Raw genomic sequence first — 27,989 nt, 5'->3', positions numbered from 1 at the left:
GTATTGGCATAATCGCGAGTAAAAAAACAATTTTTGCTTTTCTTCTTGTTCTTACATATCTTTTGAGGTTTGTTTTATTAGCAAACATTATATTTGCGTACCAGTTTCGATTTCACATAAATACAGTTACAAAAAGGTTATCAGAGGTGACTAAAATGTAAACTATTTCAATAAGCACATATATACATGAATGTATCTACTCAAAGATATTTTCAAAATATGTACTATCAAACGTTTGCACACGCACAAAACCATCCTCACCACCTGAAGCATAACTTTTGCCATCCGGATGGAAGGCCAAACTGTTAATGGGGCCGAAATGACCCTTAAGACGAGCGAACTCCTCCTCATAAATTAAGTGGAAGAAACGTGAATCAAATTTACCAGCTTTAGTAGATGTTGTTGTCACCTCCATAGCATCTTGGCCTCCACCCAATACTACATGGTCCATAATCGGACTAATTGAAGCTGAATTCACAGGTCTCTCAGTTTTATAGGTCTTGAGACACATTAGAGATTCGGAATCGAATAGTTTTGCTGATGTGTCCTTGGAAGCAGTGACAAACATTGTGCCGTCTTTGTTCATTTGCATATCGTTTATACCAGCGGTGTGATCATTTACAGAATTAATCTCACGACCTCCTTTGCGAATGTCCCAAATAGAAATTTGTCCATTATCGTGCCCTAGAAAAACAGAAAATATTACATGCAAAGCTAAAAATCGGTTTTTATTTGAAAAAATTTACCAGTAATGATGGTTTCATCTAGAGGCCCCCAGAGCATAGAAGTAATTTTCGAAGGTAACATTGGTATACGCAAAATTGGATTCTGTTCTGCAATGCTGGAATCTGCCGTACGCACATCGATTATGAATAATTCACAATTTTGACCCATAGCCTTATCTGTAGAGTATGCCGCTTGATTGCCGGAATAACTAAAATTACATGTGCGCACAGAAGATTTGGCAGGGATCGAAGCAATCACAGTACCGTGTTCAACATCCCAAATCTTTGTTGTCATATCACCGGCACCCGATATAAGTTTTGATGTTGTCCAATCAACGTCCAAACACCAAACCGCGCCCTGGTGGCCATCGTACGTACCCAGACGTTCACCGTTCAGCGAATACCACACATTAGGCTTTTGATCCTTTGAGCATGAAAACAGCAAGTCACCCTCACGATTAAACTTGATTTGCGTTATAGAACGCTCATGTCCTTGCAGCATTAAAGGGCGCTGTAATAAATATACATTATAAATTGATTCGTTATAAAGTGGGAATCGATGAGCAACCAAATGTTTTAGGTTAGGTGTAACGAGTAAGCAATTTCACAAAACCTTAATAATTTTGTGTTATTGATTGTATTTTAAAAAACTGTTGATTGCACGAAACGACTTTGCCACAAAATTGATCAAATATTTACCATTTTGCACTGTTTTTTTATATGTTTTCACAAAAAGTAATTTATTTTAATGCTGTGGACAGCGCTTGAAATGTCAAAAAGAAGCTTCGTGTGCAGCAGCAGTGCTGACAACATAAAAATTTCATTGAAATGTCATTTCAACAGAAAGATGCCACACTTTTGCTTTACAAAGAATTTATAACAAATTGCGAATTAGGCTTGCAAATTTCGACAAGTATTCAACCGGTTAACTTTTATTGGTTATATTTAAACACATATAAATAAACATATAAACGCTTTCCATCATTTAGGTAAAAAATAAGTTTACTTATGTACATATATTCACTTTTGAAAATTTATTGCGCTATTTATGCGCATTTAAAAATAAAAATGCAAACTAATTCAAATATTTTCAATTAATAATACAAGCCAGAAGGAAAGTCTTACTATAATTGCTTATGATCTTAACCAAACCAAGATTTTTTGTTCAAATTATTCCATTTGGCGATGTTTACTAATATCGAGCTTATACATTGATCCTTATCGCGATTTTGACCATAATAGTCCACAAACTCGCCATCAGGATTGACTAGGTACATGATGATAGTGTGATCCACCTGAGGAAAACAATTATTACTTGAATAATTGATGTATATATGTTATATCATATTAAAAATCATACAATATAATCGTTGTCGACGTCGCGGGGACCAGCGCTAAAGTAAACACGGAATGCTTTGCAAACCTTGCGAATTTCATCAACAGTACCGGTAAGACCTAGTAACTTTGGAGAAAATTCTTTCACATATTTGCCAACAATTTCTTTGGTGTCACGTTCCGGATCAACAGTAATAAAAATCGGTTGAATTTCTGGAGTTTGTGGTGACTTTTCTACAGTTATAAATTCACTAATTAAAATCAATACAAAAAGACATTATCACGAAATTTCTTACCTATTGCATCAACCACCGCTGACATTTTTTCCAATTCATCTGGGCATATATCCGGACAATGTGTAAATCCAAAATAAATCAACAGCCACTTTCCTAGAAAGTCTTCCGACTTGCGTACCTTACCCTCCGAATCAGTAAGTTCCCAGGAGCCACCAATCGCCGCTTTACCTAATTGCCTTTTTCGTTCGCGCATTATTGCCTCCTGTTTTTCCTTCTTTACATACAACATAAAACCTAGACCGATTGCACCGGCCCCACCAATAAAAGCTAAGCTCTTCCACGAAATCGGACCCTTGCCTTTGGTAGGATCTGTGGCAGCAAAACGTCGCTGTATATGATTGACCGGTGAGTTTGTCAACCTCAATGGACAAGCATGTGCTCGATAAAGTAGTTTTTTACTACAGTTGTTCACCAAACGATATATATTTCGCGACATTATTTGTTTTAATGTGGATTTTTATTGACCAATATTAGATTACTAAACTTAAAAGAATGTATTTTAACCAGCTGTGCGGCTTTTTACGTAAAACAAATGTGTAAAACCAGAAGAAGCACGAATGAGTAAAATCAGCTGATTGTAATTAAAGCAGTGCCAGCCCAAAAAAATATGTAACGGACATTTATTTAAAACTTTGTAAATGTGTAAGTTACGAGTTAATTTATGCCTATCTGACCAGAACGAAAGAGAAAGTAAAATAATTGGATTATTGGATGAATAGAATTTTTTTCTTTTGCAATAATTTTTTTTATTTCCTAAGCAAATAAACCTACAACTTTAAAATAATCATATTCTAATACAAAATTTTCTGCTCTACAAAAAAGATGTTTTTTTTTTATATTTATATATTTATTGTATAGGCAGTTAATGTTTTGCATAAAATGTTATGTAATGGTACACCATGTCGTATAATCAACATAGAATATATGTACATATGTATAACTTACTTTCATCAATATATCAGTATATATGAAGTATAAGTAAGAGCGCGTATAACTTTTTCTCGATTTTGTTTTTATGAAAAAATCATTAAGACCTTTTTGTAGAATAAAAATGTTGTATTAAATATCCCTTTCTGCTAAATTTTTGATTCACTTGCTTAATTCAATATATCAAAAAATTCCACTTTATATGTACATATGTACATACATATATAGCATGTACATACATATGAAAATTTTAAGTTAAAAATCTTTACATTGAATCCTTTTTAAGGGCAAAATTTTGATTCACTTGCTTAATGCAATATGTACATACACACATACATATGAACATATGTATGTATATCAGAAAATTCCACGTTATAAAATTGGAGATCTTTACATTGAATCCTTTTTTAAGGCAAAAACTGAATTGATTGCAAAAAAAGTCAACTTAGAAATTAATAAATACCCTAATATATATACTACAGACTACTAAGTCCATTTCGAATTTATGACGAAGTGACCCGACCCAAGAAAGTGATCAAATATTTGGATGACTAACACTGTTTGTATTTACAATCAACGCAAATAGTATATCATATTGAAAGCAAGGTGAAGTGATAGTGAAATTCTTAAATCACAATTAATGGATTGAATAAAACACATTTTTGTTTTTGTTTTTTAATCTTAAATCAATTATACTTAATATAATTTTCAATTTGTTTTTTGTTCTTTACAATTTAAAAATTCTCATAATTTATAATATATATATCATATAATTATATATATGCATATTTATATATGTGTGTATGTATATGTAAGTAAGTGTGTGTCATTATTTGTATGTAGTATATATAATTATGAAAGTATGTTTTATAATATACATACATATATGTACATATCATATGTATGTAAGTATATTTAATCATAAAATGAGTATAACATTTACATATATGAAGTTATGCATGAATCCAGAGCGTCGCCGAGTACATTTAAATAAAACACAAATTGATTTATAAACTAAAATAGACAGTGTTATACGTTTAAAATATAAAGCAAGTAAGAAGTTTGTTTTACTTTGCGTTTCCCTTCTTTTCCTAACACGTTTTGTTTTTAAGTAATTTGGTTTTCATAATTTATTGAAGAACTTTCGCTTTTAGTTGTCGTTAAACTAGCGCCATATATGTAATTAGTACGCTAATTAGTTGAATTATATCATTCAATATTCCGTGATATCTTCTTTAGATTATGCATTTATTTCCTCTTTTGTTTTTTTTTTTTTGTTTTTAATTTCAATCTTAATTGAACTACTACTTTTTATATAATTATGTATGTATATGTTTTTGTTTTTGTTTTTATCCATGCATGTGTTAATGTATGTTTATATTACTATTTATAATAATGAGAGCGTTATTTCATCATACAATATTATTTTTTATTGTAAATTGTTTATATCTACTTAATATACATATGTGTGTGCATGAGTGTGTCTTTCTAACTCCATTTATATATTTTTATTTATTAATTTTTTTCCCCATTTTATTTCGTTCTTATTTAAAACTTTAAATATAGAGTTAATATTGCAAACCATTCATATTTCATTTTACTTTCTTCTCCTCTTCTTCGTCAATTATTATTATTGTTTATTTAATGCATATTATATATGAGTTTCATTATATAAGTATATCAATAGTTTTCACTTATAAAACATTTCAAAACTAAACAACATATATCTTTTAATTTTTATCATTATTTTTTTTTTTAATGTAAGTATGTAAATACTTGTGTTTGTCGTAACATCTCGTCTTATCGAGTAAACGGCAAATAAAAGTGTCCAGTTTAGGTTGTCTGTATGTTTATTTGTAAATTGCTCATAACTATAAGGCAGAGACGGTCGAAAATTGTTGTGCCTAATTTATGGGAATCATGTAAGGGATAAACAAATATATATTATCAGTTTATTAAAACTAAGCATATATATATTTTTTCGCTTCCAAAACTGCATAGTTATAGTACGCATATTTCTATATAAATATGATAAAAACCAATGTCGCTTTTGCACTTCAAATGAGAGCAAATGAAATAAACTGTATGTCAAATTTTTTAGTGTTGCTATTATTTCGACCGCTACTGTAATCTGGTGTACTTATGTAATTGCCTCTATTTTCCATCATACATACATACATATGTACATTACAATATGTATACCATCCACCACATTGGTAAAGCTTTTTGCTTAAAAAAAAAAACTAAATTAAAATATAAAAAAAACTAAAATAATAAAAAAAATATTAAAAAAATAAAATTTGAAAAAATAAAAAAAAAAAAAAAAAAAATAAAAATAAAATAAAATACATATAAATAAAAAATTTAAAAAGATTCCAAAAAATTATAAAGTGTTTAAAAAGATCAAAAAAAAATTAAAAATATTTTAACAAGATTCAAAAAAATTAAAAAATATTCAAATACTTTCAAATGTGTGTACATCGAGGGATAGTAAGAGTTGAGGATACGCGATCCTACTTAAAAGCGATTCTTCTTTTCACCTTACCACAAGCATGTTATGAACATTAGGCTCCTTCGTCATGAATCTATTATGTAAAACTCTCTTAATTAAAATACATATAAATGTATAATTTAAAAATGATGCATCTACGAGCTACGTACTTATGCACAAATTTGCACAGTACGCTTTAGAAAAAGATATTAGAAATAAAATAAAAAAAAGTCAATTTGATGTTCCAAATTTCCATTCAGCAAATTGTGTACCCGATCTTTACAAGACAATACACTCGGCAATTTTTTGAGACGTTAGAATAATAAGATAACAAATACTTTTTATCCGGTTTTAGCAACTACACACGACAAATTAACAAAAGCCAGTTCTACGTTACCGGTATTGACCTGGATTTTATACGGTGAAGGGCTGGTATTTCGCGGACTGAACCCTGTTTGGTGCGGAAAGTAAAAAGTCAATTTAGCATTTGTTATATATTCATGCCATGCTTGGCAATATTTCCAGAATATAAGAGCGAGTATTGTTGTATGACGCTTGCTAATATATTATGAATGCCTTGAATCAGTATTTAAATATATACATATACTACATAAACTTCATATTAATATCCCTTTGAAACGCCAGCGTTTCTATTGGAATTTTTCATAAAATGTTTACAATAAAAAAACAAGTGAAAATAAAATAATAAGAAAGAAGCTTTTTTGAGGGTGAGGTTTTGAAAATAAATTGTAACAATGCCTTTTTTTAACTTAAATAAAAGAAAATTTCATATTCGTATGCGCTTCGCTAATATTTTGGTTTACTATGTTTTATATAACTACAAATATTTGCTTTGTTCGCGGTCTCTTAATATTATTGAGTTGTTTGGCATACACATCTGTAATTTTATTTAATTTTTTGAAAACTTATTTATTTCATTCCATTACGCATACGTGTTCAGATATTTTTTTGTTCGAAGCTTAGTTTTAATTCTTTTAAATTTGTGCAAAAGTTATTACTTTTAATCTTATTCCCCTTCGTACAAATATATTTACTGTTTCTATTTTTTATTACTTTTAGTTATGTGATATACAATGGAGAGATAATTAGAGCGAAAATAATGCATATGGAAGTTTTATAATTTTTAGCTTTTTCATTTCGAGAGAATTTTAAGGAAATCGAATTATGGTTATTGAAATATTGTAATAATAGCAGTCATTTAAAGCTGAAAGGAATTATTTGATTAAAGAATGCCAGTTGAAACTGAAAGGTAGCGTTTTTTTAAAACCAAGGCATTTTTTAAATTCAATTGAGATGTAAACTTTCACAAAATATACTTCAATTATTTAATTATTATTGACATAATTTGGTTTGCTTTACTTAACCACAGAATTATTTAGCGCAAATGTACTCTTTCTGGAAGCCAACTTAGCATTTTTTCATGATAAATATTATGTTTACAAATTATGAATATTTACAACTGCGAGTATAAGTTAGATGAGTCTGGACTTAATAGATAGAGCAGACATGTCGTTGCAAACAACAACTATTTCAATAAATAAATGTATAAACTGCATTGAAAATGTTTAATGAACTGTTTGCTTAATATGGTTAATGAGCTGCGTTAAGCTAATTCGGTTTGTAATGAATTACGTTTATAAAATACATTTAGTTTTGCCTACGTGTAATTTTTGCTAAATTTTTATGCAGTGTCTAGTTGTCTACACAGTTATTTATGTCCAAAAAAAAAACGAAAACCTGTTCCGCAAGAAAAAAGTATGCACGATGAAGTATCGGAAAGTTGGTTAATAATAAAATATTATTTATAATATGCTCATAAAATGTACACGATTTTATAAATGCCACTATTTTTCATACTTAATTATAACTCGAATACTCTAATACGCGGCCTGTTTGTAGTACATTTTTCTTCTATTTTTTCTTGTTGCGTGATTGGATTGCTGTTAATAGTTGAATGTAATACTTTTTTTACATTTCGGGGTACGAGTGATAGGAATAGGACGGGATTTTGCGGAAAATCAGTTAGGCGAATGAAAATTAGCAGTTATTTTATAAACTAGTTTTATGCTTGCTGCATTCGTGTAGTTGCTCGTTTTTTATTCTAAACCATATGAAGTCATATTTATACGATTTTACTGTTGCTAATTGTTAAGTGGAGGATACATCGAATGATATACTCAACCGAATGATGGGTATATAGTGTATTAATACATTTTCTTCTATACATATATTTCATAAGCAGATGTTAGCAAGAAATGAGCTTTTAGTGATGAAGAACGCCATTACTAATTATTAAATCTAAAAAAAAAATTGTATTTGTATAAAAGCCAAAATACGAATTTGAAACAATTTCCTGTTTCTAACGCCAATATTTATTTATTTTAAACTTAGAAAAAATTAGTTTATAAGAAAACACTCGGTTAATTGAAAATATTAGTTGTTTATGTTAAAAAAATGAATCCATATATAAGATCATTATTACTACGGCTTGCATTTTTAAATGCACCGCATAGACAGTCACGTTTCTTTTGGTTACAATTTATTAGCTTTTATTTTTTGTTCGAAAACTCATTTGTTTTCATCTACGCTAAAAGCTGTCCGAAAACCTGAAAAAAGAACGGCCGCATCGAATTTGAAATAAATCAAACAATTGTAATTGTAAACTATATATATATTTAATATTTATTCATATACTTAATACATTCATGTGTTGAGTATATCATTCGATTTTAGCTTGCGTTTGCAAATCCTCTCTAGCTCTAATTACTAAGACATGGGAAACACTCATGTCATTATGAATGCTCTTTAATTTAATTTTATTTTCTTGCATTTTGTAGTTGCTGTTTGTTTTTAGAAAAGTTGTATTATTTATTTATTTGTTTATTATGCATATATATATATATATATATATATATGTATATATATAGCAATTTTCCTTTTTGTTGTTGTATGTATGTAGTAGAAATGCTTCTTAATCCATATTTTTATAATAATAAATGTATCATATATATATATATAATTAGTTGTTTGTTTTTGTTACTTCTGTTTTGTTAATTTAAACCAACTACAGCTCTACTTGCACTACAATTCTTCAATCGTTCAACTGCTTGCTTGCTATTTGACATCCTCCTGCTCCATTAACTCTCTTAACAGCGTGTCGTGTTTTACTAAATTACTCTGCTACTCTTCCTTCGTCGCTTTTATCAACGTCGCATGGTCCTCTTAAAATCAATTTTCTCAACTCATTGCTTTCACCATCATTTTTTAATGACGCACACACACATATATGTTTGTTATCTAGCGGGTTGTTGTTGTTTGGTGGTGGTGGTGGTTGTTTTGCTGATGATTTTGATTAGGCCAAAATATGCATATTTAAACAAACACCTTGGCCAAACCATCCGCCCCAGCGCTAGCGATGTATGGCTTAGTAGCATGGAACGCCACATCAAATATACTCTCATCGAATTTCTTGCGATGCGCTGTGATCTCCTGCACACATGTCTTATTGTCTAAATTCCAAAGTCGTATCGAGCAATCGTGTGAGCCCGATAGCAAATACAGGCCATGCGCGTCCACAGCAAGCGACGTGACCGGTTCCAAATGTGCCACCATCGAATGTATCAACGTACCCGAAACGTTATCCCAGAAGCGTATATGTCGATCCTCATGCGCAGTGATTGTTATAGGCAGCGTCGGATGCGATACCACTTTATTAATGAATTTCCCCGTATTGCCAGACATCTCCTGTGTAGCCTCCAATTTGACCACCTGCTTGCCGGTTTCCGTATCATACACAATACAATGAGCGCTATTATACGCCACCACAATGTGATCGACTTCATTGCGCACGAAATCCACAGATGATGGTGTACCTTCAGCCTCGGAAGCAGTGTAGGTGCGCAATAGCGGCTCCTTGGTGTACGGCGACCAGAGTTTCACGGTGCCATCGGCTGAGCATGACACAATATTGCTATGCATCGTAGTCAGTCCCCACACAGCGTCTGTGTGACCCTCTAATGTGCCTGAATGTACGCCCGGATCGTAGCAATCATAGGGATCGATGTTTGGCGATGGTAGCTGCCAGCATTCAATATTACCATCCAAACCGCCCGAATAGCAAACGTCACCGGTGGTGGACATGCCGAGACACAGTACGGGTCCGGTATGTGCACGGAACGTGTATAGTGGCTCCACATCGAGACTAGCTGACTTTTTGGCTTGTACCGTTTTCTGTAGATTCCACAATTTGAGTGTGTGATCTTCAGATGCAGTGATCAGCACCGGTTCTTCCGGGTGGAAAATCAATGAACGTACACCATCGAAATGGGAACGCAGCGTATATTTAGCGTTCCAAGTTTTACGGTAGCTACCAGTACCGCCACCAGTGCCATCCTTAGCGTTCGCATCGTACGAACTTTCCGCCTCGTTGTTCACCGTCAATTGTGCCAGCTCGCCAAGGCCGAGTGAGGCGTCAACTTCTTCATCGCCACCGGCTGTGACGGCGGTAATGAGATTGCGCCGGGCCGCGGCTGAGGCAGCTGCATTGTTAGCAGTGTTGTTCAATTGTTCCGTCGTATTCGATGATGAGTATCCTTGGAGGGGGAGGGCAGTTGTATGTCAGGAATAACGAGATCATTTAGAATAATTTTTTATCGAACAAAATTCGGTGGTATATATCAAATTGGAATTGACCGGTTTGAAAATAATCGTAGATTGGGAAAATTTTGAATATATTTCATAGAAAGGGAAAATAAAAATAGAAATTAATTAGTTGAATGTACAAATATATTTTCTATAAAAACAATACTAATTACATACAATATGTTGAAACACTTTAAGGTTTATGTATATGCTTCTATTATTATAAAACGGAAAGCCATGGTGAGAGCAAACAGCGATGGCAATATATTATTGATACTTTTGAAAATAGTTTATTAGACGTTTGTAAAGTGTAAAGAATGTGTTTTTGTAACTTAAACCAATATTTTAATTCAGTATTTATATAAATTTTTGTATTTTGTTTTAACAAATTTAAAAACAGTTCGTGTCCTATGCTGTTTGCTTCCCCATCGAAATGCATTCACATCAAGAGTCATGAATTAAAAAGCAAAAATCTTAATAATAATTTTATTTAAGAAGGAACAACTATTTATGAGAATAATAAGCACCTTCGGTTATTAGATTTATATCATTCAGAAGCTGCTCCCCAACCTCGGCATCAAGATCTTTTAAATATATAAAAAATAAAAAAATAAAACAAAAAAAATACAAAATAATTGTTGAAATAGAAAGAAGCGAAGAAAATTTCTTGTACTTTTGTTGTAGCTGATTTTTGTTTATGGTTTTCTTTGATTCGCTTAATGCGACTGCGCAAAAGCTGCGTGATATTATTGCAATGAAAATGAATTGAAATCGATTATACTTATATGTATGCATATGTATACGTACATAAGTAGTGAAGGGAATGGGATTATATTTTAAATAATACTAAAGTAACGTTATAATGTAAAAGAGCATTGGGAAAAGTAAAAAATAACGAAAGTCGAAGGTTTTTGATGCTTAGGAAAATTGCAGTATAAATATATGCTGGAGTAAGTTGTTTTCTAATGGAAATTTTACTGTTACAAAGTATGTGTTTACACTTACATTTTTTATGCAAAATAATTGTAGTTAAAACTTAGTCGAAGTAAGGTCTCAGAAAATATTTTGTCTAAATTTTTATTTATTACTACTTTGCAAATCAAACTAATATTTTAAATCAAACAAAACAAAAATGATACAACATTGGTGTTCGTGTTTATATACATAAATATGTACATACATCATTCTAGCATTCTAGTATGCAAGTTGGTGAAGAGATAAGGAAAAGCAAAGCGTGATTTATTCTTGAAATTTGTATAGTTCTATTGTATATTCCTATTTGCAATGTATGCTACAATACTAAAACTGTCATGTTTGCTTTCCTGCCGGCAAAAAATGTATTTACAATATGTTTATAAGGATTTTAGTAGAATATTTTTTGGACCAATTTCAATTTTTTTATTATCTATGGAGAAATGCGAAATTACACTATTTCTACACGTTTTTTATGAATATTTGTTTTTGTAGGCATTGTAAATAGCCCAAAAAATAAAAAAAATCTAAACAACAGCCGGGCAATTAAAATCAACACAATTCAAAAACTAAAAATTATAATAAATTGAACCGTTTCCAACATTAAAATTTCAGATCGTCTGAGTAATAATTTTGTAAATTTTTCTCTCCTATTATTTTTAAGTGTTTCTTATCTTTGAAAAATGGAATAGAAAGCAGCCAAATAGTTCGGCTCATGAAATAAGCCGATACTTTTTACTATGGTCCTTACTTATATCAAAGAATGATAATTATGAACTCAAATCGGCGGTTATAATTGAATTATTGATTTAAATTCTAATTAAGACTAATGAAAAAAGCGAAGTACGGAAAATTCACTCGAAGAAAAACTAATGGGTTATAATATTTTACATAAGCAAATTTCAAAAAATTTAAAGTGCTCAAACACTTTTTTATAATATTAATTTTGAAAATAGTTGCCCTACTATTGAGTGTGCATAAAGGGTGTGAATTTTGGTCAAAATACTATTTCTATATTCGGATATAAAGAAATTAAAAGCTTGCTCTTGATAAACGTTCTTTCAACACCAGCCATTACAAAGTGCAAAGCAATAAAAATAATAATTTTCATATTACCAAATTGTAAGATACGAAGATGAGCGATAGAATTAAATTAATAGTGAAAAAGCAAATGGCAAGAGTACGCATTTTAGTAAATAAGTAGAATAAGTTAAATGTAATAGACAATAATGGATATGTTAGTACGTACTTTCAAATATTTACATATGCACGTACATTTTTATATGAATGTACACATGTAAATATACTGATATAACAATAATTCAATTGGTGCTGTTGTTATTTAATGCGCAACTTTATGTCCTACCTTCGCTTATCAAATCCTTGCTACTTTTGTTACGTTTTGTTGTTTTCATATCGGTATCATCGTTTTCGCCAGAGACCATTTCGAGATCGTCAGAAATCTCATCGTCATCAGACATTTCAGTAGTACCAAGAAATTCGAAATTAGCCATTACCGCGGCCTCAGTATCCAAAATTATGGCATCATTTTGTTGTGCTTTTTTAGCTGGTGTGCGACGACCTATTGAACAAAATCGATTTTTTTTTTTTTAAATGAAACAATAACATTTTGAAAATTATAAAATTAACTAACCCTCTGATTCCGCAGTACGTTTATTATTCTCATTGCCATTTATATTGGGGCTGACATTCTCCTCCTGTTCGGAGTTGTTATTGAGACCAAGTATTGAGCGCACTCGATTCGAACGTACATCGATTATATTATCTGTGTAACCGATTTCGGCCAAATACTGTCGTAGCATTTGTCTACCTTGCCGCCAAGTTGTATTCGATACTGAACTGTATGGTACTTCCGAATCAGGTGCTACTTCACTACCAAGACCAGCATCATCAGTTGGTGGCTTCAACTCATTCAATTGAGGCGGATCAGTACCATATTTGAGTCGATAGAATTTGGCACGCTCTTGTCGCAAAGCGTACTCTAACATTTTAATGCGTCGTGTCAGATCTGATTTGAGGCTTTCGAGACATTTTCGTTCGCCCAATAGCATTGCTATGCGCGCCTGGAAAGAAATTAATTGAAAATACAATTTACATAAATGTATGTACTAACATAAATATATATTTATATTTTATTTACTTATATAATTGTGAGAAAATAATTAGGTTGATTAAATTTTAATATTATATAATATTAAAATCTTGAAAGCTCTAAAAAATCTTTAGTTAATAATTATAAAAATAATTTACTAAGAATTCTTCGGTGAAGATTTTAAAAACAAAAAAATTATATATGTAAAATAATATGTTTCCGGTGTTGCATTTGATGCAAACAAGTTATTTGATGTAATGGAATTTTATTTTTATTAAAATTATTGAGCTCGATTAAGGGTATAACTTTGAGTTATTAGATAGATTAGGTAAATGAATTAGGATTTCACCTCGACCTAAGGACTATTGTGCCTTCTCCTAAGTCGCAACGATTTACTTAGCCCCAATATTCTGCTAAGTGTTATTGACGCGATGTGATTCCTATTTGGAAACATGGATCCAAGCCTTTTTTCTGCGCCTACAGACTACTGTGAAGTTAATTAGCAGGTGTCCTGGAGTTTCAGGCTCCATGTCGCAGAACCGGCTATTCGCACAAGAAGCTAGACCGAGTTATATGTATAAGCGCTTCTTTAGCTTACAATGGCCAGTGTAGAAGGAGACAAGTAGCCTGAGTTTGTCCCTTGGAAGGTTGATTACATATTTAAACATTTTAAGCTTATAACCACCCATTAGCAACTTGAGTTAACTTACAAATATGACTCGTTTATAAAACAAAAAAAAAACGTTTCTAAGTATCTTTGAAGTGTCTTTAATCATCACAGATTCTTACTAAATAGAATTAGCTTTCTTTTATAAGAATTTGCGCATTAATAAATCCATTTGCATTAAAATCAGAATTTTTTATAATACGATTAATAAACGTCAACTGCCGAAGCTAAAACACCCTTCACAAATACAAAAGTCTTCTTATAATAACTTGATTTAGATCGGCCAGCTATAAGCCATATGTACATAGTGCTCCGATCTGAACAAATTTTTCAGAGATACAAATCAAAACGAACGGCCTAGTTCGTATAAGTATATGTACATATACCGACATTTATATATATATAAGTATTTATAATATTTTATAGGGTCCCCGATGCTTCCATCAGGCTATCACAGACTTCGTGGCAAATTTAATACAAATTGTTTAGGGTATAACAAATTATAATTGAATGCTCCCTTGCCTGATATGAGTAATTTCTACAAAATGTTGGCACATGTATTTATTTAAGTACATATGAATAAATGTATGTCCATATGTAAACAACGAAAGCAACCAATATTACATAACAATTGTATCAGCAACAGGAGCGTTTTAAAATATTTCGCATTTACAATTGATTATACAAATGTAATTATTAATTGCGAAGCACGAGGCTATCTTGTTTAAAGCGCGACAAATAACGATGGGAAGGCATACTGTCGCGGCGCAACTCGTATAGGCCAATAGTACGTGCTGCAAACGCCATCAAGACAAACAATACTATAGCAACAACGCATGGATATGAGAAATATTAATTAAAATTCAATGGGTGTATGATAAAAAGGAAGCAAATGGTAGAAATTATATGCACATTACACAATCGATGCAGAGCGACAAATGAAGAAGCGATAAATATCGTACAAAAGATTGTCATTTAAAAGTGTGCTATATGTAGAGTGATCAAGCGATAAATGGATAAGGTAGGCAAACAGATAATATGTAATAAAAAATTATATAGTAGTTTTACAAAAAAATAATGACAACATCCGCATTCAAATGTTGGAAAACCAAATTATTTCGCATCGAAAAGTTATGTGTTTTCAAAAACGAAACAAAAATTATAAACATGTATTTTCATTAGATTAATTATTAGTTCACATTTTTTTGATTGATACCGAGATAGCAGCGATTAACAAATTGTTGTACTGACAGCTTATGCGAACAATCGTTGGTAGAGTTGCAAAAATCTACTCTAACAGATAAAGAATAATCAGAGTGTCCATCAGGTTTAAGTTTTTCTGAAATGACCGTTTAATTCATTTTAAATCAGAACTGGAGAGATCTCGCTATTCTAAATGTAGATGTAGCAAAGTTATGTTCTAAAGAAGATTGGTCTTTCTGTTGAATGCCGATTTCAGATACGCTGTCTGAATTCGAACTCATATTGCATTTGAACTGGTTTAGCTATCCATAAACAAAGAAATATACTTATTCCATTCACTGCTTGCTGTCTTTACTCTAATACAATATTATCACTATTTCAAATTGTAATCGTTATTTGAGCCTGTGAACTGGTTGAATACTTTAGCCGAACATACATACCTACCGCTTGGTTACAAATAAAAACACAAATAGTGGAAAAATCAGTCCGTAATATTACTTTTGGGATTTTGGGATAACATACGTTTGTTTTCTTTTCTTCTTTGTTGGACATTTCAAAGCTCAAAATGAAAACTGTCAAGTGAAGAGCGTCAGACAGGACGCAAAAAGAACCAATGTGTGAAGTAGTTGTGTTGAAAGCATTACGCCGTCCATGAATGGTGTTGACTAAATGTAAATATTAGTTTTCTCGTACAACTGTAAGTAGGTGTGGCTTCACGGAGAAGGGAGAGATATATATACATAAGTACATACATACATACATACATTGTGACAAAAAAGGACCTGGAAATTGTAAATAAAACATAAAATATTCATCAATATTTATATTGTCGCCTTCAAAAAAGCGGCTGTGGTGTGTCTTTTTGTCTCTGTTCGTTTTTTCCTCTCTATTCCGATGATTGTTGACTTGTTTGTATGCCAAACTCATAAACCCATGTCTTATCGGCAGTTACATATAAAGCTCTCTATGAATGTGGGATCGGAATTCGCACAATTATGCATGTCGAAAGAGATCCGCTTACGATACTCTTTTTGAAAAAAACTTCAGCTTTATTGGGGCGGGTCGAGCAAGAACCCGTTTCATACCCAAAATATCCTCTAAAATCATTCGAACGGACTCGTGAGAGATGTCGAGCTCTCTTGCCATCTGTCTAACACTTTGTTCCAAACTAGGCAACTATTCCGCATACGAAATTTGGTTAGAAATACAAAATTTGAGACAAATTCTTTGCTCGATATTTTTTATCCATTGTAAAAATCGCAACGCACTACTGAGTGTACCGATTTAAGCAGACGCCGTAAAAAAACCGTTTTACAGATCGCGCTCATATTGGCATAGTAATTAAGCACAGTCCTACCAACTTAGAAAAATACATTTTTTTGAAATATCATTTACCCAGGGAAATTAATTACAAGTTTCGGGAGCTTTTTTGTCTCAATGTATGCATCTCTACCGAGAACTAATGGTAATGGCACTGAAATTTGTTTTTTTTGTTATCGATATCTAAATGAATACACATATATTTATACGTATAGCCTGGTGTGATGATTAAAATAATATTTTAAAAATTCAGTCCGTAACCTATCTCTAGGAGTACCTTCGAAAAAATGTGTTCTTCTGTCTTTCGTTATCAACTCTGAAAGCAGCGTTTTGAAAAAAGACGCTTTTAAAGGTTTGCGAGCCGAATTACATATTTACAAGGGCGCTCATATCTCCGAAACTATTTGCTGGAAAAACTTCAAATTTTCAGAGAATATTTCCAAATATATGTATGTATATACATACACAAAAATCGATTTAAATTCGAAAGTTGATATAACCCCCGGAATTAGCTTGCTTATGTATACGTTTCCGTCCATATACATAGTATGTATATGTACCTGAATGTAGATTAGTGCCACCCTCGGAAGAAAACATTATAATTGTCCGTCGACATCAGCATTTTGTCGCTGGCGGTTAGTGCTAATTCAATTGTTAATTGATGGAATTATTTTGTTGCCATAACAGCAGTCCAACCGACCAATTACTCGGTCACTCAGTTAGTTAGTCTGCTAGTGTTCTGCGGTCGCCATGTCTGTCGACTGTTAACGCACATACAAGAGTATTTATATAATATGTTAAATTTTTTGAGGTGGGTGGGTGGATGACGTGCGCAGCAGGCGTCACTACAACACAAGGTATGCGTCATGGTTGTTGAAAGTCTTCATGTGGTAGGTTATTTTACCAGTCACGTAAGCCATTTTTCCTTGCAATATCCTTAATATTTATGAAACAAAATTAATTGAATTCAGTATACAATAAATTAATCACCAGCGAAGAGTTTTCAATAAGAGGTTTGCACAAAAGGGTGTAAATACTGTCATTCGCTGTCATTATATTTTACGAAATTGAATTACATTGAAATTTTTCGGATCAACATGTAATTATCCTGTGAAATGGATATTGTTCGGCTACTCTTTGTATACGAATTTACATACATAAGCACATACATATGTATATGTTTACGTATGTACTTACGACTTGCCAACTGAGCAAAAAAGCTTTTAATAATTAAATTTGCTTAGCGGGGGCAACTTAAAAAAAACTTGAAAATTAGGAAACGCCCAAATAGGGATATTTTCTTAACCAAACAAAAACTTTGTGTTTGAAAAGAATATTTTAAAACATTTTGTGGATAGACGTAACATTCCAAAAGATAAGTGGTCTCCGACGGCGATGAAAAAAAATGTCCGAGTCCGGAGAAGAAACCTAAACACAAATCGCAACTAAAAGATACTGTCCAATGACCTACAGTCGGATATAATAAAAAATTTACAAAATTACAAAATAATAAAAATTCTTTTTAAAATTACAAATTTTAATAAAAGCGGTTTGGAGAAAAACTGATGGAGCTGATTGAACTAAATCAAAAACAATTTGAGATATAAATTTTAAATTTCTGTAAGTTATTTTTAAAGGTAAACCCTATCAAAATATGGAAAAAATTAGTTTATAATAATTTCTCACTATGTGTAAGTGTGCCCTTAACTCGAGCTCATCGATTCATTCAATTTGATTTGTATATCATATTTAGGATAAAACAAGTAAGTTTATAAATATGAACTAAGTTTAGAATCGGAGTAAGAGGATGATGAAGTAAATGAACATTTATTTACTAAAAATAATTACTACAGTAATGCACCTCTATAAATCATTGAAGAACAACTAGGAGGATACAATTATAAAACAAAATAAATTTCTCGCAAAAGATTAATGTTCACATTGGCAAAGCAAAGGTGTGGCAATTTGCGTACCAATGCTCCAATAACATATTTAATTCACAGTTACCCACTAATTTATTGAGCGCCGCACTGTCTCGATATTTCTGCCCTATACGCTTTTCTATGAATATGAATGCTCATAAAGGATAAAATATGAAATGAAAATGAAAAGAGGGGAAACCCGGCAAAGTACTCTTGCTGAAATAATGCTGACGTTTGACGTTTCCGCTCAACACATTCATTTAACAGCTGTTATGTACTGATAACTCTTTAGATCCGATACTAAACGCATACCTACATATAGGAGATAGAGCCACAAGCAATTGTGAAAGGACAGACTGCCCACGCCGCAACCACCAGTCTTGTGGGTGGTCCATAAACGTTCATATACCTATATACGTACAAATGCACATTAAGTTCTTGACTGATGGGTTACACCGATGGAAGTTGTTAAACTATTACGTGCCTCTTAAATGGAATTGAAGCTGAATGAGCTCATTTTTCCGGTGTACGGTGTACGTAAGAGCGTGCACTATGGTATTGTGTATGGCTTTGAACTTGGGTGCATGCGTGCTTAACATGGTGCGCAACAACACAAAACAACGAAAAAAAAGAAATAAGTGAGAGAGAAAATGAAGAAATTAAACGAGAACTCGCTAAAAGGGGACATAGAAAGGGAGTGGCGCAAATTAAATTAAAATTTCATTAGCATAATTATGTTTACTATGCTGCTGGAAACGCACAATCTCACAATATACGTACATATGTATATACATACATACGTATATATGTATCTGCAAAGTGTTTTTATGTGTATTGGAGTATAAAATGTGTCTATAAGCTCGTTAAGTAGACATTAATTAATGATAAACCACAGAAAGAGAAATGCAGGCAAATGCATTATGGTTTTGCGTTAGTAAACGAGCACTGAAAGCGCAATAACGCAGGAGCGCATTGCATGCAATTTTTTTAATTGATAAAAAAGTGTAGAATACTTTTACTTTCACAAAGCTACTCGTATTACAGTGAGATTTTAGTGTTTTGCTAATTTCGACATAATGCGATTTTAGCTCAAAATTTATTAATTTTTACAAAAAATAACTACTAGCTGCGGTCAAATAGAATATAATTGGTTGGCTATGCCCCATTTCGTCAGCATTTATTGTAGGCTAAATTCTACCAGGTCGATTCAAAAACTGAGGGACTATTTCGCTTATACACTGTTAAACAGCTGGCTAATTAATTACACATTCACTATGGAAATAGAATGATCGCATTACAACATTCGCACTAGCAATTTTGGAAAAAGTCGGCGGCTTCAAACTTTTAATTGCATGTGTTTTATAATTTTGTACATCACTGTAATCATTTTTAAGTAATTTTAGCTTTAATTACAAATGAAAGTTGCTAGTGCTTAATCGCGATAGTGTGTTTTATGTACAAATTGCATGTTCTTTCGATATTATTAGTGCTATTTTAATTTGCCACAAATGATGTGCGGCATTGCATTAACCCATCTTAAACGTGTAGCTTTCATTTTTTTTTTGTGCTGCAGTTCTCACCTCGACTACATCCACACGATTCTTTTGATTTTAAATTTTCTGGCGCTAATAGTGTTGCATGCCACATGCCACATGCCACCTGCCATACTCATACTCGTACAATGCATGCATGCATGCATGCGACTTTCCAGTCCACTCACAAATTTGTTAAATTGTTTAGCATTGAATAAATTTATACGCCCACCCATCACCCATTGCCAGCATTTTGAATATAAACTAGTATTACCCCCACTATGCTCACAAATTTTTGCATGTGCACACTATGCGGCGTTATCAACAGTAACGCCATCTCAGCTGCAACACATTGTTTGCACATTCCAGCTGCATGAGCATGTGTATGTATTTGTATGTTTCTATAAATGAATATTTGCTTATGGCTTTCTGCGGCTTTCGTATTTTTTAATTTGTGAATTTTTTGTGTCTTAAATGCTTTGGCCTCTGTAATGAAAGTTTAAGTGGGCATTGTTTTGCCATCATTTCAATTGTGTATCAAATTGCTGAATTGGGAGTGCTTAAATATATTTTAATTTGTTTCATATTATTTTTGGTAATTATACTTAGTCTTAAGATAAGATAAATAGACGAGGATTACACAGTGACCTTAGATTTTATACTGTGATCCCTGTTTGGAAACATGGATCCCAGGGCCTTAATGCTATGCAGTCGATTAGCAGGTGTTCTGGAGTTTCCGGCTCCATGTCGCAAAACCGACAATTTGAGCAAGAAAGGCCCATGTTATATACATATGTTCTTCGTCAGCTTTCAGTGGTCAGTGTGGAATTCGACAAGTAGCCTGAGTTTGTTCCACCATGTTAGTGGATGATGCTAAGCGGCCGAACTCATCAGGCAGTTCATTGACCGCTATACCTTTGTGACCGGGTAACATTTTTTCACCTTTGGAAGTTTTTGCGTAAATTTTACCTGTTTGCTTATTAAAAACTTAAAACTTGTTCAACAAACTTCTGTAAAATTCCTAGATTGATGGCTGTTACTGTGAACTTATGGTAGGTTTTTGAGGAAATTCTTTTGTCACACCAGTTAGAATACAGCGATGTTTGCATTGTAATCTTTTTATGCCCACCCTATTCATCGTATTCGATATTGGCAAGTGATTAAAATCTGAAGATAATATTTGGAGCAAAGCAATCAGGAACAGTTATCATAAATAATCAAATATTTGACGTCATTTAATTATGCAGTTTAGTATAGGTACTAAACGACTGAGTGAGATATTCCCCTGGAAGAGCAAAAATCAATTTAATGACGTTGTGCCCGCTGGCTGGTTAATATTAAAGTATAGTACTCCTGATATCTAAAAATAAACACTACAGCTCTTGGGCTTTTTTACATTTCTATCAATTGGGGTACTCACAACCCGTCGTAAAGCATCTTAAAATTGTAAAATTATAAATTTTTACACTTGTTTAAAAAAATTGTTGTTGGATTTCATACAAAAATGAGTTTACACATTTACAATTCTCAATGCTATGTTTTCGAATTCGTATAACTTATAACTTTATGAGACTTGTGAAAATCCTAAATATTTCAATATAATTCCAGCTTTTTCTCAAATCTCAATAAAGTCTAAAAACTCCAGTTGTGGAATGAGAATGGGTTACTAAAACTCTAGTAAGGTATGGGATTACTCAGCCATTATATACATACGAATCAAATAAACCTTCAAATAGAAGAGAGGAAAGGAAAAGGCAATAATGAAATGGTTCGATGTGCCCTCGTCAGCACAATCAAATAACGCCTGCAACCAGCGAACGCATCAGTACAAACACAGCAACAAAGATATGAACAGACAGTTGGGCGAATAAACAAGGCCGCTGTGACAAATGGCTGCTAGCTGACACTTGATGGTTTCAAAGTATGTGGTAAATGCTAAAAAGCACCGGTTTCCAACGATTAAAAATATACACATGTACAAGCAGAATGAAACTGACACAAACAAGTTTATGTGGTGAAATTGGTGCAACTTCAAATAAGGTGTAGTTGTAAAGTAGTTCTTCCGTGAAAAAATTAAATCTTTCCTCAAAAAATGTAATAAAAACCCATGCTGTCGTACTCATTTAAATAGATATTCAAAAATGGTAGTAAAAATCGTGTTGCGAACAAAGTTGTTTCGGTAGATTGAAAATCTGAAGAAATATTCAAAGATACTAATTTCTCTGTAATAGTGAGTAGTCAGAACCCTTTGTCAAAAACTATTATGGGGATCTGAAGCTTTCAAACTATAATAATACTCAATTCATTTAACATCAAACCAAAAGAAAAGTATGTTGAACAAGATTTTAAATTCCTCTAATAGGAATAAACTACATTGCGAAAGTAATAAAATATCTATGTGAAAAAAATCAAACCCAATGAAACCAGTTAGTGACTAGTTAAATTTTCTGATGTCTAAAACTGTTTACATGTACACTATATAATAACAGTATGCAAGGTGAAGACCAAGAACAAGTATGCAGTAAGTGTGATTACACCGATTGCGCACAAGCAGCCACGCGCTCTTACTCGCTGCCATTCGTTCAGCAGATTGCTACACTTGTACATTTCGTAGCTGTTCGCTTTATTCGCAAAATGTTGTTAGGAAAATGACAACAAGTAAAGGCCGTTTACATTTACATTTGGTCCGGTTTGACGGTGATCAAGTTGTATTGCTTTAATGCTCATAAATATGTACACTTGTGTGCAAAGTGGGCGCCAACAATAGCCGGCCGGCAAGTCTATGAAAAGCCAACGCCAAGTTTTCTTTATATTTAGCAAAAAAAATATCAAATTTACATACATATTTATTTAAGACAACCCGTTATGCGCACATATGGTCAACTTGCACAAATGCATTCAAATACATATGTACATACATACATACATACATATATATGTCGCTTTCCCATATTTGATTTTGTCTGCGTTGTTAGGTGAAAAGATTTGACAAAAGCTTATGTAAATTGCAAAGCAAAACAAAAAAATACTTTAAATAGAAGAAAGATCGGTAGCTAACTAGATGTTTGGCACATTCTTTGGACATAAATAATCGACTTTTAGATATAATTCTAATTGTTTTTAACATCTTATACTTCTTAAACGTAGACGTTAAATGATATCGCAAAGAATTGTTACACTACAAATATGAAAAAGAAATTTAAAAAGGAAAGATTTAAACGGAACACATCCAGGCGAGAAATAACAGGTCCATAAAAACTATCAATAATTTCAATTGCTATATGGCAAAAGCACCTATTTTATACAACTTCTCTCTTTAATGCTCATAACTTTTAAATACTTGTGCTTATAGTTATTTGTAAGTACAAATGTACAATAAAAAAAACAAAGTGTTAGAGAACATTTTTTGTTGGAGCGATATAGGACATGTACATATGTATGTATGTACATAAGGGTGTCCATTAATTCCAGATTTACTTTACAAAATAATGACATAAGCACGTTCCAATGCCGGACACGGACACTATTTAGGTAATATATATTTCAAATTACCTCCGGTAAACGGACAAGATTTTGTAAAATGTATAAAGAAAATTAGCTACAATATATAGTTTTTTTATTTTAATTAATTTGTGGAATTGAATTCTTTTAACATTATATTTGGAAAAGTTAAATCATTTAGCCAAGGTGTAAAAAAAGCTTCTTTACTTTGCTTCCCTTTTTAAGTATACAATCTGAAGCTTCGGAGAGCGTTTGCCAAAAAAGGAAACAATTTAGTAAATAACGGATACCCTAATGTATATGCGTTGACGCTGATTGCGTGACGTTGCTTCTTTTATAGCGAATTTTTGCGGAAATGAAGAAGTAGTGAGAGGCGCACATTGTGCTTTAAGAAAATGTTATACAATGAGATAAGTGGAATTTCAAACAAAAATACAGAAATATGTGGAAATTATATATATGTATGTACATATCTATACTTAGGAATACACATCCATACTATATAAAAAACGTATTGAAAATAAATGATCAATTAAACCTCCATTCACAATGTATTATTTTTTTTTACAAAGTGTGGATTTTTTTGTAATCAACTAATATACAAGTTTAAATGAACACCCCCTTGACAAAAACTGACAACAATATCGATTTATTTGTTTCGATTCAGTTAGGAAACAAAAAATGTCAACAAAATCGATTTCCTTTTTTCAATCCATTTAAGAAACAAAAACTTCAAATACACTCCTAAAAAGATATAAGATACTTATTAGAAGCACACACAACATCATCATCTTATTAATACTTCATTATCATTTTACCGATAAACGGCTATGTGTAATCATATTCTTATGTCCTCCTGCACAACATAAAACTATTTTATAATTTGAACGATTAGGATTGATTTAGATAATATTATTTAATTGTTTGTGCAGAAAATGTGTTGAAATACAAAAGAGAAAAAGGAAAATGTGAATAATGGTTGAAATTTGTAATTATAGGTTTGTAATATTAATTTATGGAAGCACAAACTGAAAGCTGTATTAACTGTAATATGTAAGTTTGTAAGACAAACAGAGCATGACTAATGTAAATGACTGTAAATGAAATGCATATACATATAAATTCGGCAGTAAACTCGGTAAAGAAATGAAAGGAAATCTTAGTTGTTTTAAAATAGTATCTACAAATATATAACCCAAAAATATACTTATTTATAAAAACATGAGTCGATTTTCTATCGTTGGAGTTTACTGAAGCGATCATAAGCGAATAACACAGATTAATGAAATGGAAAAATGCAATTTAACATATTTAAAATACACATGAACATGAATATAAAACTGATAGGAAGGAAAAATATATTAATATTTAGCAACTAAAGAAATATAGGTTACATATGTACATGTAGATGACAGTCTAAATAAATCAAACTAAAATGCATGTTCACTGGGGCTACTCAAGCTTAAATAATCTCGAACTACACGTTTATTATTAATTTGGTTCTCACCTGTAATTCTGCTCTATCAACATCCCATTGAGACCGTTCTAACTCGAAACGGGACCATTCATGCTGTATAAAGTGTAGAATGCCTGGTATGGTATATTGTGGCGTAGTTTGTTGATTGTTCTGGCCGGTAGACCCGCCACCTCCACCATTGCCACTATCTTCACTACCATTGCTTCCGGTACCAAGACCTACAGTTCCGGGCGTACTATTATTACTAATGCCAATCCCTCCAGCTCCGACGACACCGCTCAAACTGTTGTTTCCGACACCACCAACACCGCCAACGCCACCTACACCACTGGCGCCGCCACCGCCAACAACGCTACTACCGCTTGCACCACCCGCACCGACGGGTTTATTATTTATGCCGGTTGTTGCTCCTGAATTAGTGCCCATCGAAATTTATTTTTATGCTAACGCGTTTCCGAATATATTGCGATTTTAACTTATAATTAATTGTAAGCCGTTGGAATTTTGTTGTATTTTTGCAACAACTTTTTGTTGCAGACGTTGCAATAAACGAAGTTTTTATATTTGCACTTAAAGGTTTGCTTATGTAGGTTTTTGGACAAATTTAGTTTCGGTTTTTGCAATTTTAATATGATGTTTTTTATACGAAGTTATCCGATGGCTTTGTAGAATTACAATTTATTTATATTGCTTTTTTGTTTCATTGGTTCTTTATAAAATATTTCTTAAAAATATTTTTATCGCACTGTTTTTTGGACTAGGCAGACTTTTCGCCCGATTCAATTTATGATGCTGTGAGTGATTCTAAAAAAAATAAAACTTACGTAAAAACAATAATAGGTTCATAATAAAAATAATGATTTAAAGGTTATTTAAAACTGTTTTTTCACTAGCTTTAATTTTATTGCTTCAGTTTGAGAATGGATTCCCGGACGTAAGATAAATAGAAAAATCACTTGAGGATCTATGAAAAATTAAGCACTACGCACGAACCGGCCAACTCAGCACTAGGTCTGGCTTTAATATACATATGTATAAGTATTTAATTTGTTATTCTACTAAATATCAACAAGCTGATGATGTAAACAGTAGAAAATTAATTTGTCAGTTGGTTGATATTTAAGTTTTTTATTTGCGAATTTTTGGTTTTGTATATATAAAATGAACACTGAAATAGTGGAATGGTCACGATATTACTTTCCACCCCTGCACACCTTGAGGGTTGGACGAGTGTCTGTAAAGAAATGAATAACTTCAACCTGCTTTCACTGTTTTACCTTTCACATTTTTATCTGAAGCAATTTAGATATAAATAAAAATAAACATTTTTTCCTATAAATTTATGTTAAATTAAAGCAATTTCGCAATCCTTTCCATTTTTGTAACCGTTGAAAATTCTTTACGCAGAAATCCACTCTCCTCACAGAAGAGTGTGAAAGTAGACGGAAAAAAACTAAATGAATATGAGTGAAAAACAGCCGCAAGAAAAATTTACGAAGAAAAACGAGAAGCCCTGCAAAAGTACAAAAAAAAATGCCAGAAAGAGAAAATATGATGCCGAATTGAATGATTTTGTAAAATATTAGCACTATTAAATACTAAAAATAAGAGAGACAAAATGTAAATCACAACAATAAAAAGCTGAAAACTCGATAATTTTAACTTATATTGATAAAAAAACAATACATCAATTAAAGGATATAGAAACTTCACATTTTTAAGTGTACTGAATGATTCTGGCAACTTTATAGTATGTCAAAAAATCTCCATTATTTGAAAGAGAGTACGTTTTCTCTTTTTAACGCCTTTTTATTGGTAGATAAATTGAAGTAAACACTATATTCGTTTCTTTCTTACACATTATCTCCTTTTCTATGAATGACGGAATTAGTCAAAGGGTGTTGCCAACCATAGATAAAAATTATAGACAAAGAAACAGAAACAGAGGTACGCATCGACCAAAAATACGAGGATCCCCGAACTCGACGCAATGCCCAATCGCGTGTGCACTACACCTATTTCCTCCGAGACGATATACAATGTTTTGTTGATTGTTTCAACGGCTAAAGAAATCAATTTTATATCGTTTGCGAAATTTGTTCCCCTCGGTCATTCATTGATACTTCTGCCCGTCTTAGCAGGTCAACAATGGGAGGCAATGAACTTTTCCATACCAAAGAATTCATTTGGAGAATAATCCTCTTGTAACAATTACAAATCACTTTAAACGGATGAGACCAGCAACACTAATGTTATCCTCACTCACAAGAGAAATTCATATTTTAAAAAAGAAATCTTTCAAAATAAGTACACAATGAAAATTACACAATGATGGTAATGATCTGCAATAGTCTCATACACTTCAACGATTTATCACTTTAAACTATTTGCTTCAATATCAAGAATTCAAAATACGCTGCTTAATGAATTAATTAATATACACGTAATTTCAACAATCACTCATAATTCAGGACTACACTAAAATATTGGTTTATAAAAACTTTGTCACTGGCAGCAGATTTTCGTGGACCGAACAGGAATGTTTCCGATTCCGTTCTTTCTTATTCCTTTTGTCTTTTTCTCTTTTACCGAAAAAAAATACTCGTTCTTTATATCTCCTGTCCACGTACTTTTCTTCAGCTTTGTAAGCTGGTAAAGAATAATCTTAATCAACTTGCGTATATATTGAAATAAATCACTTTTTGTTTTTAATTTGTTATATTCAAAATTTTCTATATTTTGTACGTTTATTTAATAAATAAGATTTTATGTGAAAATTACCGAGAGCAGAAAACTATACACTTTCTATTCTCGCCCGTGTTGTTGAAACTTGAAACTGGAGTTGC

At 32.1% G+C, this 27,989-nt stretch overlaps 3 protein-coding genes across 14 annotated transcripts; all 3 read right to left on the bottom strand.

Moving 5' to 3' along the window:
* Positions 1-30: 30 nt before the first annotated feature.
* Positions 31-1,541, bottom strand: LOC126753661 (eukaryotic translation initiation factor 3 subunit I). Its single transcript, XM_050465332.1, has 3 exons — positions 1,425-1,541; positions 747-1,236; positions 31-684 (listed from the first exon to the last, which is right to left on the bottom strand). Exons 1-3 carry the CDS (start codon positions 1,425-1,427, stop codon positions 197-199), a joined length of 981 nt encoding a protein of 326 aa, XP_050321289.1. The 5' UTR covers positions 1,428-1,541; the 3' UTR covers positions 31-196.
* Positions 1,542-1,740: 199 nt separating this feature from the next.
* Positions 1,741-2,902, bottom strand: LOC126753662 (protein SCO1 homolog, mitochondrial). The gene is made up of 3 exons (XM_050465333.1): positions 2,357-2,902; positions 2,086-2,294; positions 1,741-2,020 (listed from the first exon to the last, which is right to left on the bottom strand). Exons 1-3 carry the CDS (start codon positions 2,790-2,792, stop codon positions 1,868-1,870), a joined length of 798 nt encoding a protein of 265 aa, XP_050321290.1. The 5' UTR covers positions 2,793-2,902; the 3' UTR covers positions 1,741-1,867.
* Positions 2,903-4,530: 1,628 nt separating this feature from the next.
* On the bottom strand, positions 4,531-27,989 carry LOC126754148 (striatin-3). Of its 12 annotated transcripts, none has more exons than XM_050466085.1 (6): positions 27,925-27,989; positions 25,174-25,947; positions 13,063-13,492; positions 12,775-12,990; positions 10,964-11,020; positions 4,531-10,387 (listed from the first exon to the last, which is right to left on the bottom strand). In XM_050466085.1, exons 2-6 carry the CDS (start codon positions 25,567-25,569, stop codon positions 9,168-9,170), a joined length of 2,319 nt encoding a protein of 772 aa, XP_050322042.1. In that variant the 5' UTR covers positions 25,570-25,947; positions 27,925-27,989; the 3' UTR covers positions 4,531-9,167. The 12 variants fall into 12 exon arrangements, with proteins under 12 accessions (XP_050322042.1, XP_050322041.1, XP_050322044.1 ...); XM_050466084.1 differs by lacking the exon at positions 27,925-27,989 and adding an exon at positions 27,733-27,822; XM_050466087.1 differs by lacking the exon at positions 27,925-27,989 and adding an exon at positions 27,774-27,797.

This window comes from Bactrocera neohumeralis, chromosome 3 (assembly GCF_024586455.1).
Source record: "Bactrocera neohumeralis isolate Rockhampton chromosome 3, APGP_CSIRO_Bneo_wtdbg2-racon-allhic-juicebox.fasta_v2, whole genome shotgun sequence".
In the NCBI taxonomy this organism is placed as follows: Eukaryota; Metazoa; Arthropoda; class Insecta; order Diptera; family Tephritidae; genus Bactrocera; species Bactrocera neohumeralis.
This window is presented reverse-complemented; position numbering and strand designations above follow the sequence as displayed.

Excerpts from the sequence above, each read along its gene's own strand:
- LOC126753662 (XM_050465333.1), bottom strand. The coding sequence starts at position 2,792 with ATGTCGCGAAATATATATCGTTTGGTGAACAACTGTAGTAAAAAACTA. Across the intron at positions 2,295-2,356 it reads AGCGGTGGTTGATGCAATAG|AAAAGTCACCACAAACTCCA; the intron begins GTAAGAAATTTC and ends TTATAACTGTAG. Across the intron at positions 2,021-2,085 it reads ACGTCGACAACGATTATATT|GTGGATCACACTATCATCAT; the intron begins GTATGATTTTTA and ends TGTTTTCCTCAG.
- LOC126753661 (XM_050465332.1), bottom strand. Across the intron at positions 685-746 it reads AGATGAAACCATCATTACTG|GGCACGATAATGGACAAATT; the intron begins GTAAATTTTTTC and ends CTGTTTTTCTAG.
- LOC126754148 (XM_050466085.1), bottom strand. The coding sequence starts at position 25,569 with ATGGGCACTAATTCAGGAGCAACAACCGGCATAAATAATAAACCCGTC. Across the intron at positions 12,991-13,062 it reads ACGTACTGCGGAATCAGAGG|GTCGTCGCACACCAGCTAAA; the intron begins GTTAGTTAATTT and ends TTTGTTCAATAG. Across the intron at positions 11,021-12,774 it reads CAAGGATTTGATAAGCGAAG|ATCTTGATGCCGAGGTTGGG; the intron begins GTAGGACATAAA and ends TATATTTAAAAG.